Source organism: Pelobates fuscus, chromosome 5 (assembly GCF_036172605.1).
Source record: "Pelobates fuscus isolate aPelFus1 chromosome 5, aPelFus1.pri, whole genome shotgun sequence".
In the NCBI taxonomy this organism is placed as follows: Eukaryota; Metazoa; Chordata; class Amphibia; order Anura; family Pelobatidae; genus Pelobates; species Pelobates fuscus.
Window position 1 is genome coordinate 92,502,039 of NC_086321.1, and position 17,166 is coordinate 92,519,204.

A 17,166-nucleotide genomic window follows, 5' to 3' on the forward strand; every position below is an offset into this window, starting at 1 on the left:
TTAATACCCAGTGCTGTCACTCTGTGGGATTAATACCCAGTGCTGTCACTCTGTGGGATTAATACCCAGTGCTGTCACTCTGTGGGATTAATACCCAGTGCTGTCACTCTGTGGGATTAATACCCAGTGCTGTCACTCTGTGGGATTAATACCCAGTGCTGTCACTCTGTGGGATTAATACCCAGTGCTGTCACTCTGTGGGATTAATACCCAGTGCTGTCACTCTGTGGGATTAATACCCAGTGCTGTCACTCTGTGGGATTAATACCCAGTGCTGTCACTCTGTGGGATTAATACCCAGTGCTGTCACTCTGTGGGATTATTACCCAGTGCTGTCACTCTGTGGGATTATTACCCAGTGCTGTCACTCTGTGGGATTATTACCCAGTGCTGTCACTCTGTGGGATTATTACCCAGTGCTGTCACTCTGTGGGATTATTACCCAGTGATGTCAGACGGTGGGATTATTACCCAGTGATGTCAGACGGTGGGATTATTACCCAGTGATGTCAGACGGTGGGATTATTACCCAGTGATGTCAGACGGTGGGATTATTACCCAGTGATGTCAGACGGTGGGATTATTACCCAGTGATGTCAGACGGTGGGATTATTACCCAGTGATGTCAGACTGTGGGATTATTACCCAGTGATGTCAGACTGTGGGATTATTACCCAGTGATGTCAGACTGTGGGATTATTACCCAGTGATGTCAGACTGTGGGATTATTACCCAGTGATGTCAGACTGTGGGATTATTACCCAGTGATGTCAGACTGTGGGATTAATACCCAGTGATGTCACTGTGCGATTAATACCCAGCGATGTCAGTCTGTGGACACAAGGTGATTAATACACAGTGATGTCAGTCTGTAGATGCAGGAGGGAGGGTGCTAATACACAGTGATGTCAGTCTGTGGACAGGGGGATTTAAACTCTGTAAGTATAGTTAATTTCTCCCAAAGATGCTGTTGGATAATCTCCATGTGTGTAGAGTTTCATAGCAAAACACTGCCTGTACAGACACCATTAACTGAGCAAAATGTACACGTTGTGAACAGAACAAAACGTAAACAAAACCTGGCATTTGCGCTATATGTCTGTCCAACCGTAATTCACCTCTTTTCATATTAAATGCACCCCCCCTTATTATATATCATTTTATTCAGGGGAAACAGAGCTTTCATTTAATATCAAATATGTAGCCATGAAACATAATTTAATATGAAAAAAATGGGAGAAAATAAGAAATGTTGTCATTTTTTTAGTTCTACATGACATTTTAACTGTCAATGTCATAATACTGTTTGCTTTTACTGCAATAAAATACACATATTTGTATTCAGCAAAGTCTCACATGTAAAGCAGTACCCCCTATGTACAGGTTTTATGGTGTTTTGGGAAGTTACAGGGTCAAATATAGCACGTTACATTTGAAATTGAAATTCACCAGATTGGTTACGTTGCCTTTGAGACTGTATAGTAGCCCAGGAATTAAATTTACACCCATAATGGCATACCATTTGCAATAGTAGACAACCCAAGGTATTGCAAATGGGGTATGTCCAGTCTTTTTTAGTAGCCATTTGGTCACAAACACTGGCCAAAGTTAGCGTTAGTATTTGTTTGTGTGTGAAAAATGAAAAAACGACAATTTTGGACAGTAGACAAAATAGGATGTACCGAAACCTATAAAGTAAAAGAAAATACGCTCATAGGGGATTAACGTAAAGACACAAATAGCCCCTTATTAATATATTGCACTCACAAAATTGAAGTGATTTTCAGGCTCATCAGTTAAGTGGATTCTCACGAATTCCTCACGATTGGAATGATGAATATTGCATGTAAAAGATAAAAAATGGCATAGTATAGCACTGTTGTAAAGTATAAATCAGCTTTTAATAGTTGCACTTACAGTGTAAAAGGTATAAAAAGGCCCATCAGTACAAATCTGTTTGTCCCATCGCTGTGGAATATGGTAATCCTCATAGAGATATCCAGCAGGAAAAACAGGTATAAAACAAAATAAAATACAAATAAATAGTTCACTCTACGCGTTTCGTCTGTCTTCTCAGACTTCCTCAGGAGTAATAAAGTGCTTTGAATCCTCTGGGGACTTCACCTTCTTTTTATAGGGCTTCCCGCCGTTTTTTTCATCTAATTTTCTCAATCAGCTGATTCCGATCAGCTGTGTTTAAATTAAAAGTCCGTTTTCACCTTCCTTATATGGAGTTCCAGAAAGCGTCTGTGGAACGTACGTGCGTTCCATTGATCCAGAAGTGTCTTCATTCTCATCAGCCATGCGGAAGTCGTATATACCGCTGGAACGCATATGCCTTCCACTTCGTTCTCTCGCGGACTTCACAAGGATTATGCAGTCCCCGAGGTTCAAAGCAAACAGAACAAAATAAGATCAAATCTCATTATATTAATAGCTTATTCTCTATATCTTCTAAACAGTACTTCTCTTAAACCATTTCTTAACATACAATTGAAGAGAGAGAATAAAATATAAGATATATATTGATTTCTCACTAACATTGTAGTACATAATCAATTTTCTACATTAATAATTAATAGTATCTTAAAGGTGTAGACAGAGAGTAGCAAAGGGGTGACAAAAGAAAGTATGTGGGAGGGAATAAAGGGAAGGATTCTGGATCACTAAGACCTTCAAAAATAGTAAAATATAATAGTCAAAAATATATAATAATAAAATAAAACAAATAAAAAAAGTTATAATGATAAATATGAGAAATAATATATTAAAAAAATAAGAATGGGTATAAAGGGTATAAAAATGTGTGTAAAAAGTATGGACAAAATTATTATAAAAAAACAAATTAAATCATAGTGGTTGAAGAGTTTTAAGTCTATGGATCCAGAATCCCTCCCTTTGTCTGAGTTTGGTGGTAATATCCCCTCCTCTTTCATCTAAATTCACCTGTTCAATAATTATCCAGGATAAATTACACGTTTTAACCTTGGGACATAGATTACAGTGTGTGGGGACTGAATGGTTCTGAATTCCTTTCTTTATATTATTTAAATGTTCCAAAAAGCGTACCTTCGCTTTTCGACCTGTTTTCCCCACGTATTGTGCCCCGCACCCACACATAAGGAGGTATACTACATTAGTAGATGAACATGTAACACATCCTTTCATTTTAAATTCCTCTCCAGTTGTTGTACTTTTAAAGCCTTGTACATGACATGGCATAAGTCTACATGCTTTGTATTTTCCGCAGGTGTAAAATCCCTTTCTACTATTTTTTACCCCAGTTTTATTCGATGGTTGGAATAAACTGGGCGTAAGATAAGTTGAGAAGTTCCTCCCTTTTCTGTATATGACCTTGGGCATGTCTGGCAATTGACATCCCAAGTATTCGTCGTGTTGTAAAATAGACCAATGCTTTTAGATTATTTTGTTGATGGAAAAGGCTTTAGAGTTATACTGTGTATTAAAGGAGTATTCAAAAGGGTTCTTTGAGTTAATTAATGGTTTAGGTTTATCAATCAAAATGTCCCCTCTATTGGTATTTTTAATCTTTTGAGCCTCTAATTCTAACTGATCTTTCTTGTAACCCTTTTCCACAAACTTTTTTGTCAAAAGATCTACTTGCTCTGCATATAGTTTCTTGTCAAAATGAGATCTTTTGACAAAAAAGTTTGTGGAAAAGGGTTACAAGAAAGATCAGTTAGAATTAGAGGCTCAAAAGATTAAAAATACCAATAGAGGGGACATTTTGATTGATAAACCTAAACCATTAATTAACTCAAAGAACCCTTTTGAATACTCATTTAATACACAGTATAACTCTAAAGCCTTTTCCATCAACAAAATAATGATGGATCATATATATATGTATTTATTTTACATCTGCATCACTGGACTAATACATCTACAATCTCTACTGGAAGGTTTGAAGGTTATTCAATGTAGTTGTTCTGGTGATTATAGTCCGTCCCTGCAGGCTTTTTGCAGTAAACACTGCCTTTTCAGAGAAAAGTCAATGTTTACATTGCTTCCTAGGGACGCCTTCAGTGGCCACTCCTCTGATGGCTACTAGAGGTGCTTCCTGGGGCAGTGCTGCACACTGTGCAGCATTGACTGTCATTGTCTCCACTCTCTGCATTGGGACACTGAACTTTCCTCATAGAAATGCATTTATTCAATGCATCTCTACGAGGAGATGCTGATTGGTCAGGGTGGCTTCTTGCTCCGCCGACCCCGCTCCTTGGCTGAGATCATTGGAATTGACAATCTCAGCCAATCTGATGCTTTCCTTTGGGAAAGCATTGTGATTGGCTGAGATCATCACATTTGATGATGATAGCCAAGGAGGCACATCAGGGGCAGAGCCAGCACCAGCAAACTGGAATAAAGGTAATATTTTACTTTATTTAGGCCTTTATTTAGGACACATGTCATGTGTCTTTAAGGGATTAAAGTATGAATTGTCAGAAATAAAATTTTGGGGACAGAACCACTGATCATTTACAAACATTCTCCATATCACGTATGTTTTCAGTTTGACTATTTTGGCCTAAAATGTTAAATTCACCTAGATTTTCTTAAAAAAAAAAAATGAAATTTTAAATCATACTTTAGTGAATATTCTATTATATTTGTAGTCATAGGTTAAATAAACATTCCATGCACCCTGATCGCTACCTGCGGTCATTGTTTTGTTGGCAGGAATGCATTGGCACACTCCAACAGTGTTAGACAAACTGTTAAAGAATGATTTGATACCTTGCCAGGGGACCGTTGCCACCTACCTTGGAACCCAGACTCCAGTGAGGAGCATAGTTTTCCTGAGCTAAGCCCTGCATTCTGGTTCATTGGCTAAGAGCATCTGCAGTGCTCTCTTAGTCAATATATGGGTCCCTGTACCCCCAGGCTTAAAGGATCACTATAGGGTCAGGAACACAAACATGTATTCCTGACCCTATAGTGTTAAAATCACCATCTAGCCCCCCTGGGCTCCTCATGCCTCCATATATATAGCAAAATCTTACTGTATTCAAGCCAGAAGCTGTAGATCTGCATGCTTTTTGCCCCCCCAAAAAACAAGCAGTCTGCTGACAACATCAGAAGTAGTAGCCTGATCCAATCACCGTGCTTCCCCATAGTATTGGCTGAGACTGACAAAGAGGCAGATCAGGGGCCGAGCCAGCATGGTTCAAACACAGCCCTGTCCAATCAGCATTTCCTCATAGAGATTCATTCAATCAATGAATCTCCATGAGGAAAGCTCAGTGTGTGCATGCAGAGGCAGGAGACACTGAATGTTTGGATGCATTTTAGGCAGCCATGACCCAGGACGGATCTCTAACAGCCATCTGAGGAGTGGCCAGTGAAGTTATCACTAGGCTGTAATGTAAACACTGCATTTTCTCTGAAAAGACAGTGCTTACAGCAAAAAGCCTGACGGTAATGATTCTACACACCAGAACAAATTCAATAAGCTGTAGTTGTTCTGGTGACTATAGTGTCCCTTTAACTCGTTGGCAGAGCTTCCTGTGGTAGTGAACCCAAGATAAGTTGTATCATAAATGATTGCCCTGACGCCTTTACTGTGGGAGGACGTCGGGCCACTCTTGTCATTATAACAACTAAAATAGGCTTGGAATTTAGTGAATAAACGTTTGTTCCATAGAGAATTCTGAACTTGAATTACTTTGCCCCATTTTTCTGTTAGCAGAAGTTTTATAAACCCATCACCCCCTAATTTGAAATGAGATATATATACTAACTTCAAGATGTCTGTAAATATTAGTCTAGCAAATAGTATAATTCCTGCATTCACTGAGCTAAATAAATCAGTTTTCTTAAATCTCCCATCACAAATATTAATTGTCGTTCACATTAATTCATTGGCTTTTAGATTATGCTGCGGGAATGATATGACCCTTTGTTTTTTTCCATGTTCCCATCTGGTTATCTGCAATATGTTAACTCCGAAAAAAGCCCTGCACGTCACCTTTATTTTACCATTCAAAATATTCATTGCATTTCGGAATAGGGTCATGAAGATCATTCTTGTGTGTGAGTTACAATTTCTTGTTAACGATTCAATTTAAAAAAAAAAAATATTTTTGGAGCAGACAATGTTCTTTGACAGGTGCACGCTCACAGAGGGAAATGATAAAGAGAATTTCAATGCATTTTCTTATTTAGAAGTTGGGTCTTCAAGTCAGACCGTTTGAGCATATGAAATTCAAACCTCCTCATCAGTTCTTGGGTTTTTTAGTGCTGTTCAGATATTAACCATCTGAGTGCCAGCACACTACATATAATGTGCTCAGTCCCTACCCCGGCACACAATGTATTATGTTGAATTGTTTTGTGAAATCCTCGCTTTACTAAACATCAGGCTGTGGTAGAGAAATTATTTTCCGTAAAGACTGGTCTGCAGTCTATAGAATTCATATGTTGCAGGGTAAAATCCGTTCATTGATTACTCAAGAATTGGTCCAAAAGGAACTGCATTTATTAATCGTTTTTTTGAATTCTAATTAGATGTGGGCAGAATTTTTCATATAATGCTCATTCAATGAGGGGATAAATGTCCAGCTAAACATGATTGATCTGAAATTTAAGGATGCGTGGTTACTAGTGATGTCCCGAATAGTTCCTGGCGAACATAGCTTGTTCACGTTTGCCACGGATGGCGAACATATGCGATGTTCGGTCTGCCCCTATTCGTCATCATTGAGTAAACTTTGACCCTGGAACTCACAGTCAGCAGACACATTCCAGCCAATCAGCAGCAGACCCTCCCTCCCAGACCCTCCCACCTCCTAGACAGCATACAATTTAGATTAATTCTGAAGCTGCATTCTTTTTTTTTTTATTGTATTATTTTTTTTAATTTTTTTTTTTAGACAGAAGTCTGTTATATTTCAGCATGCTAGGCTGAACGTGCATATTTAATGGCTAGTTGCACTGAGGGTATGAGTATATAGCAGTACATTGATGTGAAAGATGGCTGTCATGTTTAGGGTGTAGCTTGCATGTTATCAACTGTGTATTTATATCAGCAGCTCCACCACTAGTTGTAAATCAAGTGTGAGTCGCCCCATGAGATGAGACTAGTGAATAACATAATACATGAACGTTAAAGGCATGTAAGGAACAAGGACAATAAACTCTTTAGGAGGTGAAATAATGACATGTTTAAACGCTTGCTACTTTACGATTAGTTAATGTGCAGAGAGCAGTTCATGTGATCAAAGGCATGGTGTGGAGGATCGGCTATAGTTGGACATGCTTGGCAGGCTGCTGTTTACTGCTTGTGCTCATCCGATCCCTTCTGGGCGCCAGGTGCAGACCCTGGGAGTCCCTGATACCTGGAACAACAAAGGCAAGTCTCTGGCTGAGTGCCGGGTTCGCGGCTTGAGGTGGTGAAAGCTTGTTTTGTCGGGTGGTCGGATCTGTCCCAGTGGTGCTTCACGTCCGGTGCGGGATTGTGGTGGCTTAAGGTGGAGGCGAGTGCTTGACGTGGAGCAGGCTCTGCATTTCTGTTTGTGCCTCCGGTCCCGTCTTTGACGCCTTTTGCGTTGGTGGATTTTAATGGGGACTGCTTCGCTTAGCTGTGGTGGAGCTTGTTGGGGCTTCCTGCTTGTTATTTGCTTCCAAAATTGATTAAAGAGTCTGTCCAGCTTAGACTCAATATCCTGCCATGCTTTGCTGGTACCAGGAGGACACGCGGCTGCCGCCATATTGGGAGAGTTGCAGATGAGTATGGTAGCCTGGGCGGCTGTGCTCTGTGCGTCCATTAGCTCCAGACAGCCTCTCAGGGGTGGACCGGGATAACCCCCACCGGTCCGAGGGGGGGGGGTAACGGAGCTCCTGCCGGGAAGTAGCTGCTCCTGGGCATCCCAGGATCGGGAGATCGGCCGCCTCTCCCGCCCGGTGAGCACCAGGCCACACTTGCCATGCGGAGGTAAGTAAGACTCTGTCGAGTTGCTGACCACTATTAAGCATGTCGGGTCGGTCAGGTAGGAGCAACATTGCTGGGTCATCCCCTTCTAGGGTGAAATTTGCTTGTTGATAGCTGCTTAAAGTGAGATATTGAGGGAGCTCACACGAAGTGCGTCTTTCCTCCATGTCAGCTAGGCCCCGCCCCCCGGAAGCTGCATTCTTAGTGAGAGGAGGGACAGTGTAGCTGCTGCTGATTTAATAGGGAAATCGATAGCTAGGCTAGTGTATTCAGTGTCCACTACAGTCCTGAAGGACTCATCTGATCTCTGCTGTAAGGACAGCACCCCAACATCAGTCTGCTTTTTTTTGGTTTTTTTTGTGTGTAATCTAATTGCAGTTGCCTGCCTGCCAGCGTGTGTGTCAGGCTCACAGCGTATACTGTGCCCACTTGCCCAGTGCCACCACTCATATCTGGTGTCACAATAGCTTGCATTTAAAAAAATAAATAAAATTTTGACTGTAATATAATGGCAGTCAGTTTCCTTCACACGTGTGCGTTTCAGGGCCTGCCAGGGCACAGTGTCACACCAGTGCAACTCATATCTGGTGTAGCAGTAGTGTACATTTAAAAAAAAATAAAAAAAAATACAGGGGGCTTGTTGTCACCTTTCGGGGACCCTTGGTGTTGTACGTGCCTGGGTGGAGGAAGAGACCTTCAATGACATCAGTGAGGACAAGGAACGGGACATGGCTAGCTTGGTATCCAACCTTGTGCAAATGGGGAGTTTGCGGTTGTGCAAATGGGGAGTTTGCGGTTGTGCAAATGGACTGTTTGCGGTTGTTTGCGGTGCGTTAAACGGGGAGTTTGGTCTGTCACTGTGAAGCGGGCGTAATCCTTACACTACCTGATCGATACAACATCATACCTGATGTTTTAAAGCACGTTATTCCAAACAATTTAGGATTGTTAGGTGATTTATGCCCTTTATGGATTAAAACCAGACTCTGCATCAACTATGTAATTTTCCATGGGAGTTTTGCCATGGACCCCCCTCCGGCATGCCACAGTCCAGGTGTTAGTCCCCTTGAAACAACTTTCCCATCACTATTGTGGCCAGAAAGAGTCCCTGTGGGTTTTAAAATTCGCCTGCCTATTGAAGTCTATGGCGGTTCTCCCGGTTGGCCCGTTCGCGAACATTTGCGGAAGTTCGCGTTCGCCATTCGCGAACGGAAAATGTTATGTTCGCGACATCTCTAGTGGTTACTATATGCGGTGCACTGCTGCAGTCTGATGTATAATGATGCTTGCTATGTTAAATGGCACTACAATGAATCTGGGGTCTTGAACGGAACTATTATAAGCATTTTTATAGCACCAACATATTATAGAGTGCTTTTCAGTTCTATAAATTCAATGATGTGAGTGAATCAAAATAAACAATAATTGAAACTTATGTTGGGAAATCTAATATTGTGACAACTAACTTCTGTCACTCCAGTTGATAAGAAGTACGTTTCCTGTGATCCTCTGTCTGCAAGTTGAAATCTGCAACAGCTGTCATTAGCTGTCATTGCTTCAAATGATTTTCAATGATTGCTGGAAACAATATTTATTGTCGTTTCTATTTTTAATTGTGCTCCATTATGAAAGGGACACTATAGTCACCCACACCATATTATCTTGTTGAAGTGGTCTGAGTGCAATGTCCCTGTCTCCTTAACCCTGCAATCTAAAACTGACAGCCACTAAAGGTGCTTTCTGGCCTATCACAGAGTTTAACTCCGTGAAACGATGGTGGACGTCCTCACGCTATGCATGAGGATGTCTACAGGCTTAGAAAACTTGGGGGGATGGAGGGGAGGAGGAGTGGCAGACACTGTGGTGTTAGGAATACAGGTTTGTATGCCTCACACTATAGTTTTGCTTTAAAGGTAAACTCTGATGTTAGAAATATAAACATGTATGTCTAACATTAGTTTCCTCTTGCATATTTATATTTAGGATCCCCAATTATATCTAAATTATTTAACTTTCCTTTTACCCATCGCTATGTCCTGTCTTGCCACAGCTGCTGCCCCACCCCAGGCTGAAATCATCATTACTGTTATACTCTGCTAACTCGATTCTTCTCCATTGAGAAGCATTGGGGAGGGGCTGGTTATTGCACATGCACAGCGATTGCCAAGCTGCTATAGTCAGAATCTCCTCATACTCATGCTTAAATTTAAAGCACTGAGCATAGGTAGTTCAAATATTGCCTGACCCTAATAAGAACCACTTGCAGAGGCTGTCTATAGTAATAAATAGGCAATATTTAGAATTTATGAGACTGCAGAGACAAGCTTCTTGCACCAAAACCACTGTGTGAAGCAGGAGTGAATCTAGTACTTTGAGTATTCCTTTGAATACTATGTTTGTGTTGGTTTTTCACATGCAGTAGAATATAAACTAATTTAGAAAGGTAACAGAAATTTACATTGTAACAATTTTGTTCTGTTTGTTCAGATGCACCATTTGTTACTTTATTGCCAGTAAGCACTGGGATTATTTATATATACAGTTACTTATTTTTATTTTTCTTCTAACATTATTTATTATGTTTCAAGGACTGTACACATATAAATGTAAATTAACATCAGGCAAATAAGATATCTCACATTTCCAATTTGAACTGGAAAAATTCTCCCAGTCAACTATGTTTCATATAATTTTTTGTCCTTAAATTTAAAAGTCACTATGAATTGCCATCAGTTCTTACTTTAAAGGGACACTGTGGGCACCCATACCACTTCTGCCCTTTGAAGTGGTCTGGGCAGGGCCGGTGCAAGGATTTTTGGCTACACAGGCGAAGATGAATTTTGCCGCCCCCCCACACACAAATAAGATGTATCTTTAGCGGTGTCTCATATCCAGCCTTTTGAAATCCCCATGTAGTGTATTGTACCCCCCTTTAGTGTGTCTTACACCCCCTTGTATGTCTCTTACAACCCCCATGTGTATCTCCTTTCCCCCCCAGCCCCTTTGTGTGTCTTTCTTTCCCACAGCCCTTTTCTGTGGGTCTCTCCCCTCAGCCTGTTTTTTGTGTGTCCCTCTTCCCCTCAGGCTCCTTTGTGTAACTTTTCCCTCCCAAGCCATATAGACATAGATATATAGCTACACACACACATACAGGCACATAGTCACAGAAATATGCAGGCACACAATCAAACAAACACAGCCATACAGGCACACAGTCATACAATCAACACATACAGGTACACAGACATACAGTCATACATACACACACACACAGACATGCAGACACTGGCATATAGATAAATAAAAACACAGTTATACAAACACAGACATACAGAGACATGAAGATGCAGGCATACAGAGACATAACGAACAATGCATACAGAGACATATATACACAGACAGTCACACAAAGATATACAGAACAAGGCATACAGAGACATATGGATACAGTCATACAGCGACATACAGGCATACAGGGACATTCAGAAACACACGGACACAGTCATATAGAGACATACAGACACAGACAGACAGTCATACAGAGACATGCAGACAGGTATACAGAGCAGGGGCAGATCCAGAACCTAATCTTGGGTGGGGGGGGGGGGGGGGGGGGGGGGGGGGGGAGGTGGTAGTGAGTTTTAGTGGGGTAATAGGGGCTCTAATTAAGGAGTTAAGGGCTGTAGTAGGGGGACAGGGGCTGTAGTTGAGAGTTAGGGGCTGTAATTGGGGGCTTAGGAAATGTAGTGGGGAATTGGGGCTGTAGTAGGGGGTTAGGGATTGAAGTAGGTTGATGGCTGCAAGTGGGAACAGGGGCTGTAGTGTGGGGGATATGGGCAGCAATTTGGGGGAGAGGGGCTGTAGTGGGGGTAAGGACTGTAGTAAGGGAATAGGGGCTGTACTGGAGCTATGGGGTAAAAGGTAGTGGAAGGGATGTGAAGTAAGGGAATTAGAGGCTGTAGAAGGGAGTATAGGGGCTGTGGTGGGAGCAAAGGGGCAATGTGGTTGGAAATGGGCAGTAGAGGGGGGACACAGGGGCAGTATGGTGTGGGCACAGGCTGTAACGAGGGACACTGAGGCAATAAAGTGGTGTCACAGGGACAGTATGGTAGGGGGTAAATGGGAAGTAGAGGGGGGGACAGGGGCTGTTGAGGCGGGTAGAGGAAGTAGAGGGGGGAGACAGGGGCAGTAGAGGCGTGTGAAAGGGGGGCAGAGGCAGGGGCTGTAGAGGGAAATAGAAGTGCTGTAGAGGGGCACATGGGGCAGTAGAGGGGGCAGGGGCTATTGAGGGTCTGTAAAGGGGGCAGGGGCTATAGAGGTGGCAGGGGTAGTATTGTGGGGGCAGGGGCTATAGAGGTGGCAGGGGTAGTATGGTGGGGGCAGGGGGGAGTATGGTGGGGCAGGGGGGAGTATGGTGGGGGCAGGGGGGGTATGGTGGGGGCAGGGGGGGTATGGTGGGGGCAGAGGGGGTATGGTGGGGGCAGGGGGGGTATGGTGGGACAGGGGGGAGTATGGTGGGGGCAGGGGGAGTATAGTGGGGGCAGGGGGAGTATAGTGGGGGCAGGGGGAGTATAGTGGGGGCAGGGGGAGTATAGTGGGGGCAGGGGGAGTATAGTGGGGCAGGGGCTGTAAAGGGGGCAGTATGGTGGGGGCAGGGGGGGGGTATGGTGGGACAGGGGGAGTATGGTGGGGGCAGGGGGAGTATAGTGGGGGCAGGGGGAGTATAGTGGGGGCAGGGGGAGTATAGTGGGGGCAGGGGGAGTATAGTGGGGCAGGGGCTGTAAAGGGGGCAGTATGGTGGGGCAGGGTCTATAGAGGGAAATAGAAGTGCTGTAGAGGGGCACATGGGGCAGTAGAGGGGGCAGAGGCACTATGGTGGGGCAGGGGCTATAGAGGGGCTGTAAAGGGGGCAGGGGTAGTATGGTGGGGCAGTTTGGAGGGGTAGGGGCTGTAGAGGGGGCAGGGACTATAGAGGTGTCAGGGGTAGTATGGTGGGGCAGGGGCTATAGAGGTGGCAGGGGAGTATAGTGGGGGCAGGGGCTATAGAGGTGGCAGGGGAGTATAGTGGGGCAGGGGGTGTATGGTGGGGGCAGGGGGTGTATGGTGGGGGCAGGGGGTGTATGGTGGGGGCAGGGATAGTATGGTGGGGGCAGGGATAGTATGGTGGGGGCAGGGGGAGTATAGTGGGGGCAGGGGGAGTATAGTGGGGGCAGGGGGAGTATAGTGGGGGCAGGGGGAGTATAGTGGGGGCAGGGGGAGTATAGTGGGGGCAGGGGGAGCAGGGGGAGTATAGTGGGGGCAGGGGCAGTATAGTGGGGGCAGGGGCAGTATAGTGGGGCAGGGGCAGTATAGTGGGGGCAGGGGCAGTATAGTGGGGGCAGGGGCAGTATAGTGGGGGCAGGGGCAGTATAGTGGGGGCAGGGGCAGTATAGTGGGGGCAGGGATCGTATAGTGGGGGCAGGGAGAGTATGGTGGGGGCAGGGGGAGTATGGTGGGGGCAGGGGGAGTATGGTGGGGGGCAGGGGGAGTATGGTGGGGGGCAGGGGGAGTATGGTGGGGGCAGGGGGAGTATGGTGGGGGTAGGGGGGAGTATGGTGGGGGTAGGGGGGAGTATGGTGGGGGCAGGGGCTGAAGAAAGGGGCTGAAAAAAAAAACGTTTTGATTAAAAAAAAAAAAAAAAAAATGCTACAAGTTCTTCCCCCACCCCCTCCCAGAGACTTACCTTGGTCCAGGAGGGAGAACCTTACCCCTGGTGGTCGGATGGGATGGGATGGGCTGCACTGGAGGCTGGAGGCTGGAGCTGCAATCAGGACCGCTGGGGAGTCTGGGAGCAGTAGAAGTCCCGCCCCCTTCTGACATCATCAGAGGAGGACGGCTGACTTCACTGCCAGGCTCCTGTGTGCTGGCTGCAGGGAGAGAGGTGAGATTAAAAATCCGAGTCTCCAGCCAGAGGCAGGGGATTCGGATTTTTGCGCCCCCCTTCTCTGGCGCCCTAAGGCGGCCGCCTGTGCCGCCTTATGGACGCGCCGGCCCTGGTGCCTTGCCCCTCTCCCCTTAGCCCTGTAAATCAAAACACAGCAGTTTTGGAGAAACCACAGTGTTTTGATTACAGGGCGAATCCCACCTCTAGTTGCTGCCTCTCAGACAGCCGCTAGATGGTGCCTCCGTGTTCTTAGAGCACCAAAAGTGTTTTAAATGACGTTCAACGTCCCCACGCTCTGCATCAGGACTTTGAGCATCGTCGAAATCCCAGTAAGAACACCATAACCACACACCATAACCACTTCAAAGTAACTGTTTATGGTGCCTACAGTGCTCCTCTAAGGAAATATCATAAAATTGAGGAATACATTGTAGGGTGATGCTAAGGTCCAATTGTGCTGTGTCCAGTCTTCTTCTACTTTTCTTTGCTTAATCTCCTCCAGGGTTATTTGCTAGGGTTATTACTTAAAATGTGACTTGTCAGGGTTTCAAGTTTGATTTCCTGAAAATGCACAAATTAATGAATATACCTGTCTGACTATTTTATTTATTCAATTTGCTGCCACTGAATAAAGTGGTTACTACATTTAGCATGTCAAAAGCACATTCTTAAATCGTTATTCTAACCTCAATGATCACTCCTGCTTTCGACTTCGACATGAAACAAAACGCTACTCATACAGATATTGTGATGTAATTCCAGTAAAATACAAGTTTAGCAGGCTAAGATTGCCACAAGGCATATGTATGTATATGTGTTTGTAGTATCAGTTAGTTAATTACACGTAGCTAAGATACTGTTATCACTGTACTGACCAGGTGCAGGAATGTAAGAACTGGAATTACGCGTCCCTCTCCTTTGTATCAGATGAGCCACGTGGTTAGACCGGATGGATGAGTTTAGACTCTATTTATTAAATAGGTTAAGGGTATGTGTGGGTGTAGTTAATTGTGGGAGGAGCTACAGTGCTATATAAGGAATGTACTCTATGTATTCAGTACTCAGACTTTGCTGTATTTTGGTGACGCTAGTCCCTCTGAGTCCCGATCGGTGATCCAATAAAGAATCTCTTCCTTCCTGAAGAAACCTGTGTCCATCTCTCTGTGCTTGGCTTCCGTCAGTTTCTCCGGTATCAATATATCTGCATTTTGTGCCAGGAGACCGTTAAACATCCTGCACACTTTGCTTAGGCAGCCTGGAACTCCCACATGTATTTGGAATTCTATTTTTTTAAAATCCTTCCCCAGCTCAGAGTGCGCACATGCACTCCGAACCGGTGAGAAGGGCTCCATCAAATGCTTCTCTATGAGAAGCATTTGATTTGACCTCTGAGACAGAAGGATGTGACGTGGAAAGAGCGAGAAGCACCACATCCAGTACTGGATTCAAGGTGAGTATTACAGGTTTTGTGCTTAGAAAAGTTGGGTGGGTAGAAATTCGAGTGCCCACTGCAGACGGCTTAAAGGAGATCTCAAAAGCAATCCTTATTAAAACAACAACCTGATCACGCACTCTCCAAAAATCCTCCTCTTCTTCCTTTACATGTTTGTTTTGAATGATGACTTTGGTTGTACATTAGCTGTATTTTAAAATGTACTATTCTTTCTATGCAATTTATTTTTTAGGATTAAGATGGATATCAATAGTGCCAGTAGCGTTGTGCTACAGGTCTTGACTCAGGCAAGCAGCCAAGACTCAACAGTTCTGAAGCCAGCCGAGGAGCAGCTCAGACAATGGGAGACCCAACCTGGCTTCTATTCAGTGCTCCTGGTGAGTTATTTATCATTATTATACACGTGTAAGTCATGTGTGGCAAGAGAGTTACAGTAACAATAAGCAAGAGCATTTTCTAAAAAAAAAAAAAAGGAAAGTAAAAAGTGCAGCTCCTGACATTATTTAAATGCATGTAATGTGTTAATATTGGTAGATGTAAAAACTGTAACTATTATTAGAAAAGAACACTGGTTATATGTTTCTTGAACTTTCGTGTCAACCCCCAGGAAAAATCTTGAAGATAAATTAATTCATGCCTGAAATCTTAAAATTTCATTAATATCTAGTTCATCGTGTCTGCAAACTAGTTTTTGTATAGTCATATCTCTGTATTCAGGCACAGTCTTCTCTTTGCTGCCCCATCTGCCTAAAATAAGATCATCAGTCCTGATGATCTTATGTCCTGTCCAATGCTTCTCCAAATTTAGAGTCGTCATACAGTGCGAGATGTCGCTGAACAAGAAAGCCTTCCAAGATCAAATATCTTGAAGGAGGACGTGCCTTTTGTGGCTGTTTCTCTGACAAGGTAGGCTAGGTATCACTCAGACCTTCTGTGCTCTAAGACTCGCTGAGTGGAAGCTGTGTGCTTGGAAGTCAGACAGAAAGAGAAGATAAAGGGGACGAGATACAGTGCTGTACTGAATGCAGCCACTTCTCCCTGGCATGAAATGTCAAGAGGCAGGAGCGGCTAGTAAAACATGCTTAAAACAGCATTTTGATGCTGCCACCATAGGTTTTGTTGGTCTATTGAGAGAGACATTATCCATGTGTGATGCTGAATGCATTTGCAATGGCCTTTTTATTTTATTTTTTTTAACAAGAATAACTTTCAAAAAAATAAATTTTGCTTGCTGTAAGCTTTTTATAGAAAACTGCCGCATTTGAACTGGGACATATAAATCCTCAGAATGTACATAAAGCAAAGCTTCAATAAAAAGCTCATCACTGCTATAGAAGGAAGTGAGGATCATTCTTGGTTTATTGAGAACTCACTGCAGTTGCTGGGGGTTTCCACCTAATGCTGGCACTTGTAATGTAAGTTTCTATAGTTTATAGTTGTTTTTTTCCCCAATATATATTTAACACATTATCCATTTAAATATAAAAAATGCCACTTTAAAGCACCACTAAAGAATAATAATAATAATTAGTATTTATATAGCACCTTTCTCCCAGTGGGACTCAACACGCTTTTCAACGTGCTTCCCTCTAGTGGCTGCTAGTGTATTTGTTTGGTGCGCATGTATATTTGCCTTCCAGTTCACTGTATGGGGAAGTATTGCTTTGTCTGAGAACAGCCTGAGAGGTGGGCTGGCACTCTCGGAATTAATCAAATCGGCAGCTGAATAGTAATAGATGTTGTTATTATTACCCAAGTGGTGAATACTGTGGTACATGTACCCGCTACTCACAACCACGCTTAATCACTGACAAATCTCCCATCAAAGGGTTGGAGTCT

The 17,166-nt window shown here is 43.6% G+C and overlaps 1 protein-coding gene across 1 annotated transcript in view; it reads left to right on the top strand.

Moving 5' to 3' along the window:
• The window catches only part of IPO11 (importin 11), a 417,607-nt gene that overhangs the window by 1,686 nt on the left and 398,755 nt on the right, over window positions 1-17,166 (top strand). The window contains exon 2 of the mRNA XM_063454060.1: window positions 15,560-15,704. Within this exon, the coding sequence (XP_063310130.1) occupies window positions 15,567-15,704 (138 nt within the window). The 5' untranslated portion in view covers window positions 15,560-15,566. The remainder of the gene's footprint in view (window positions 1-15,559; window positions 15,705-17,166) is intronic.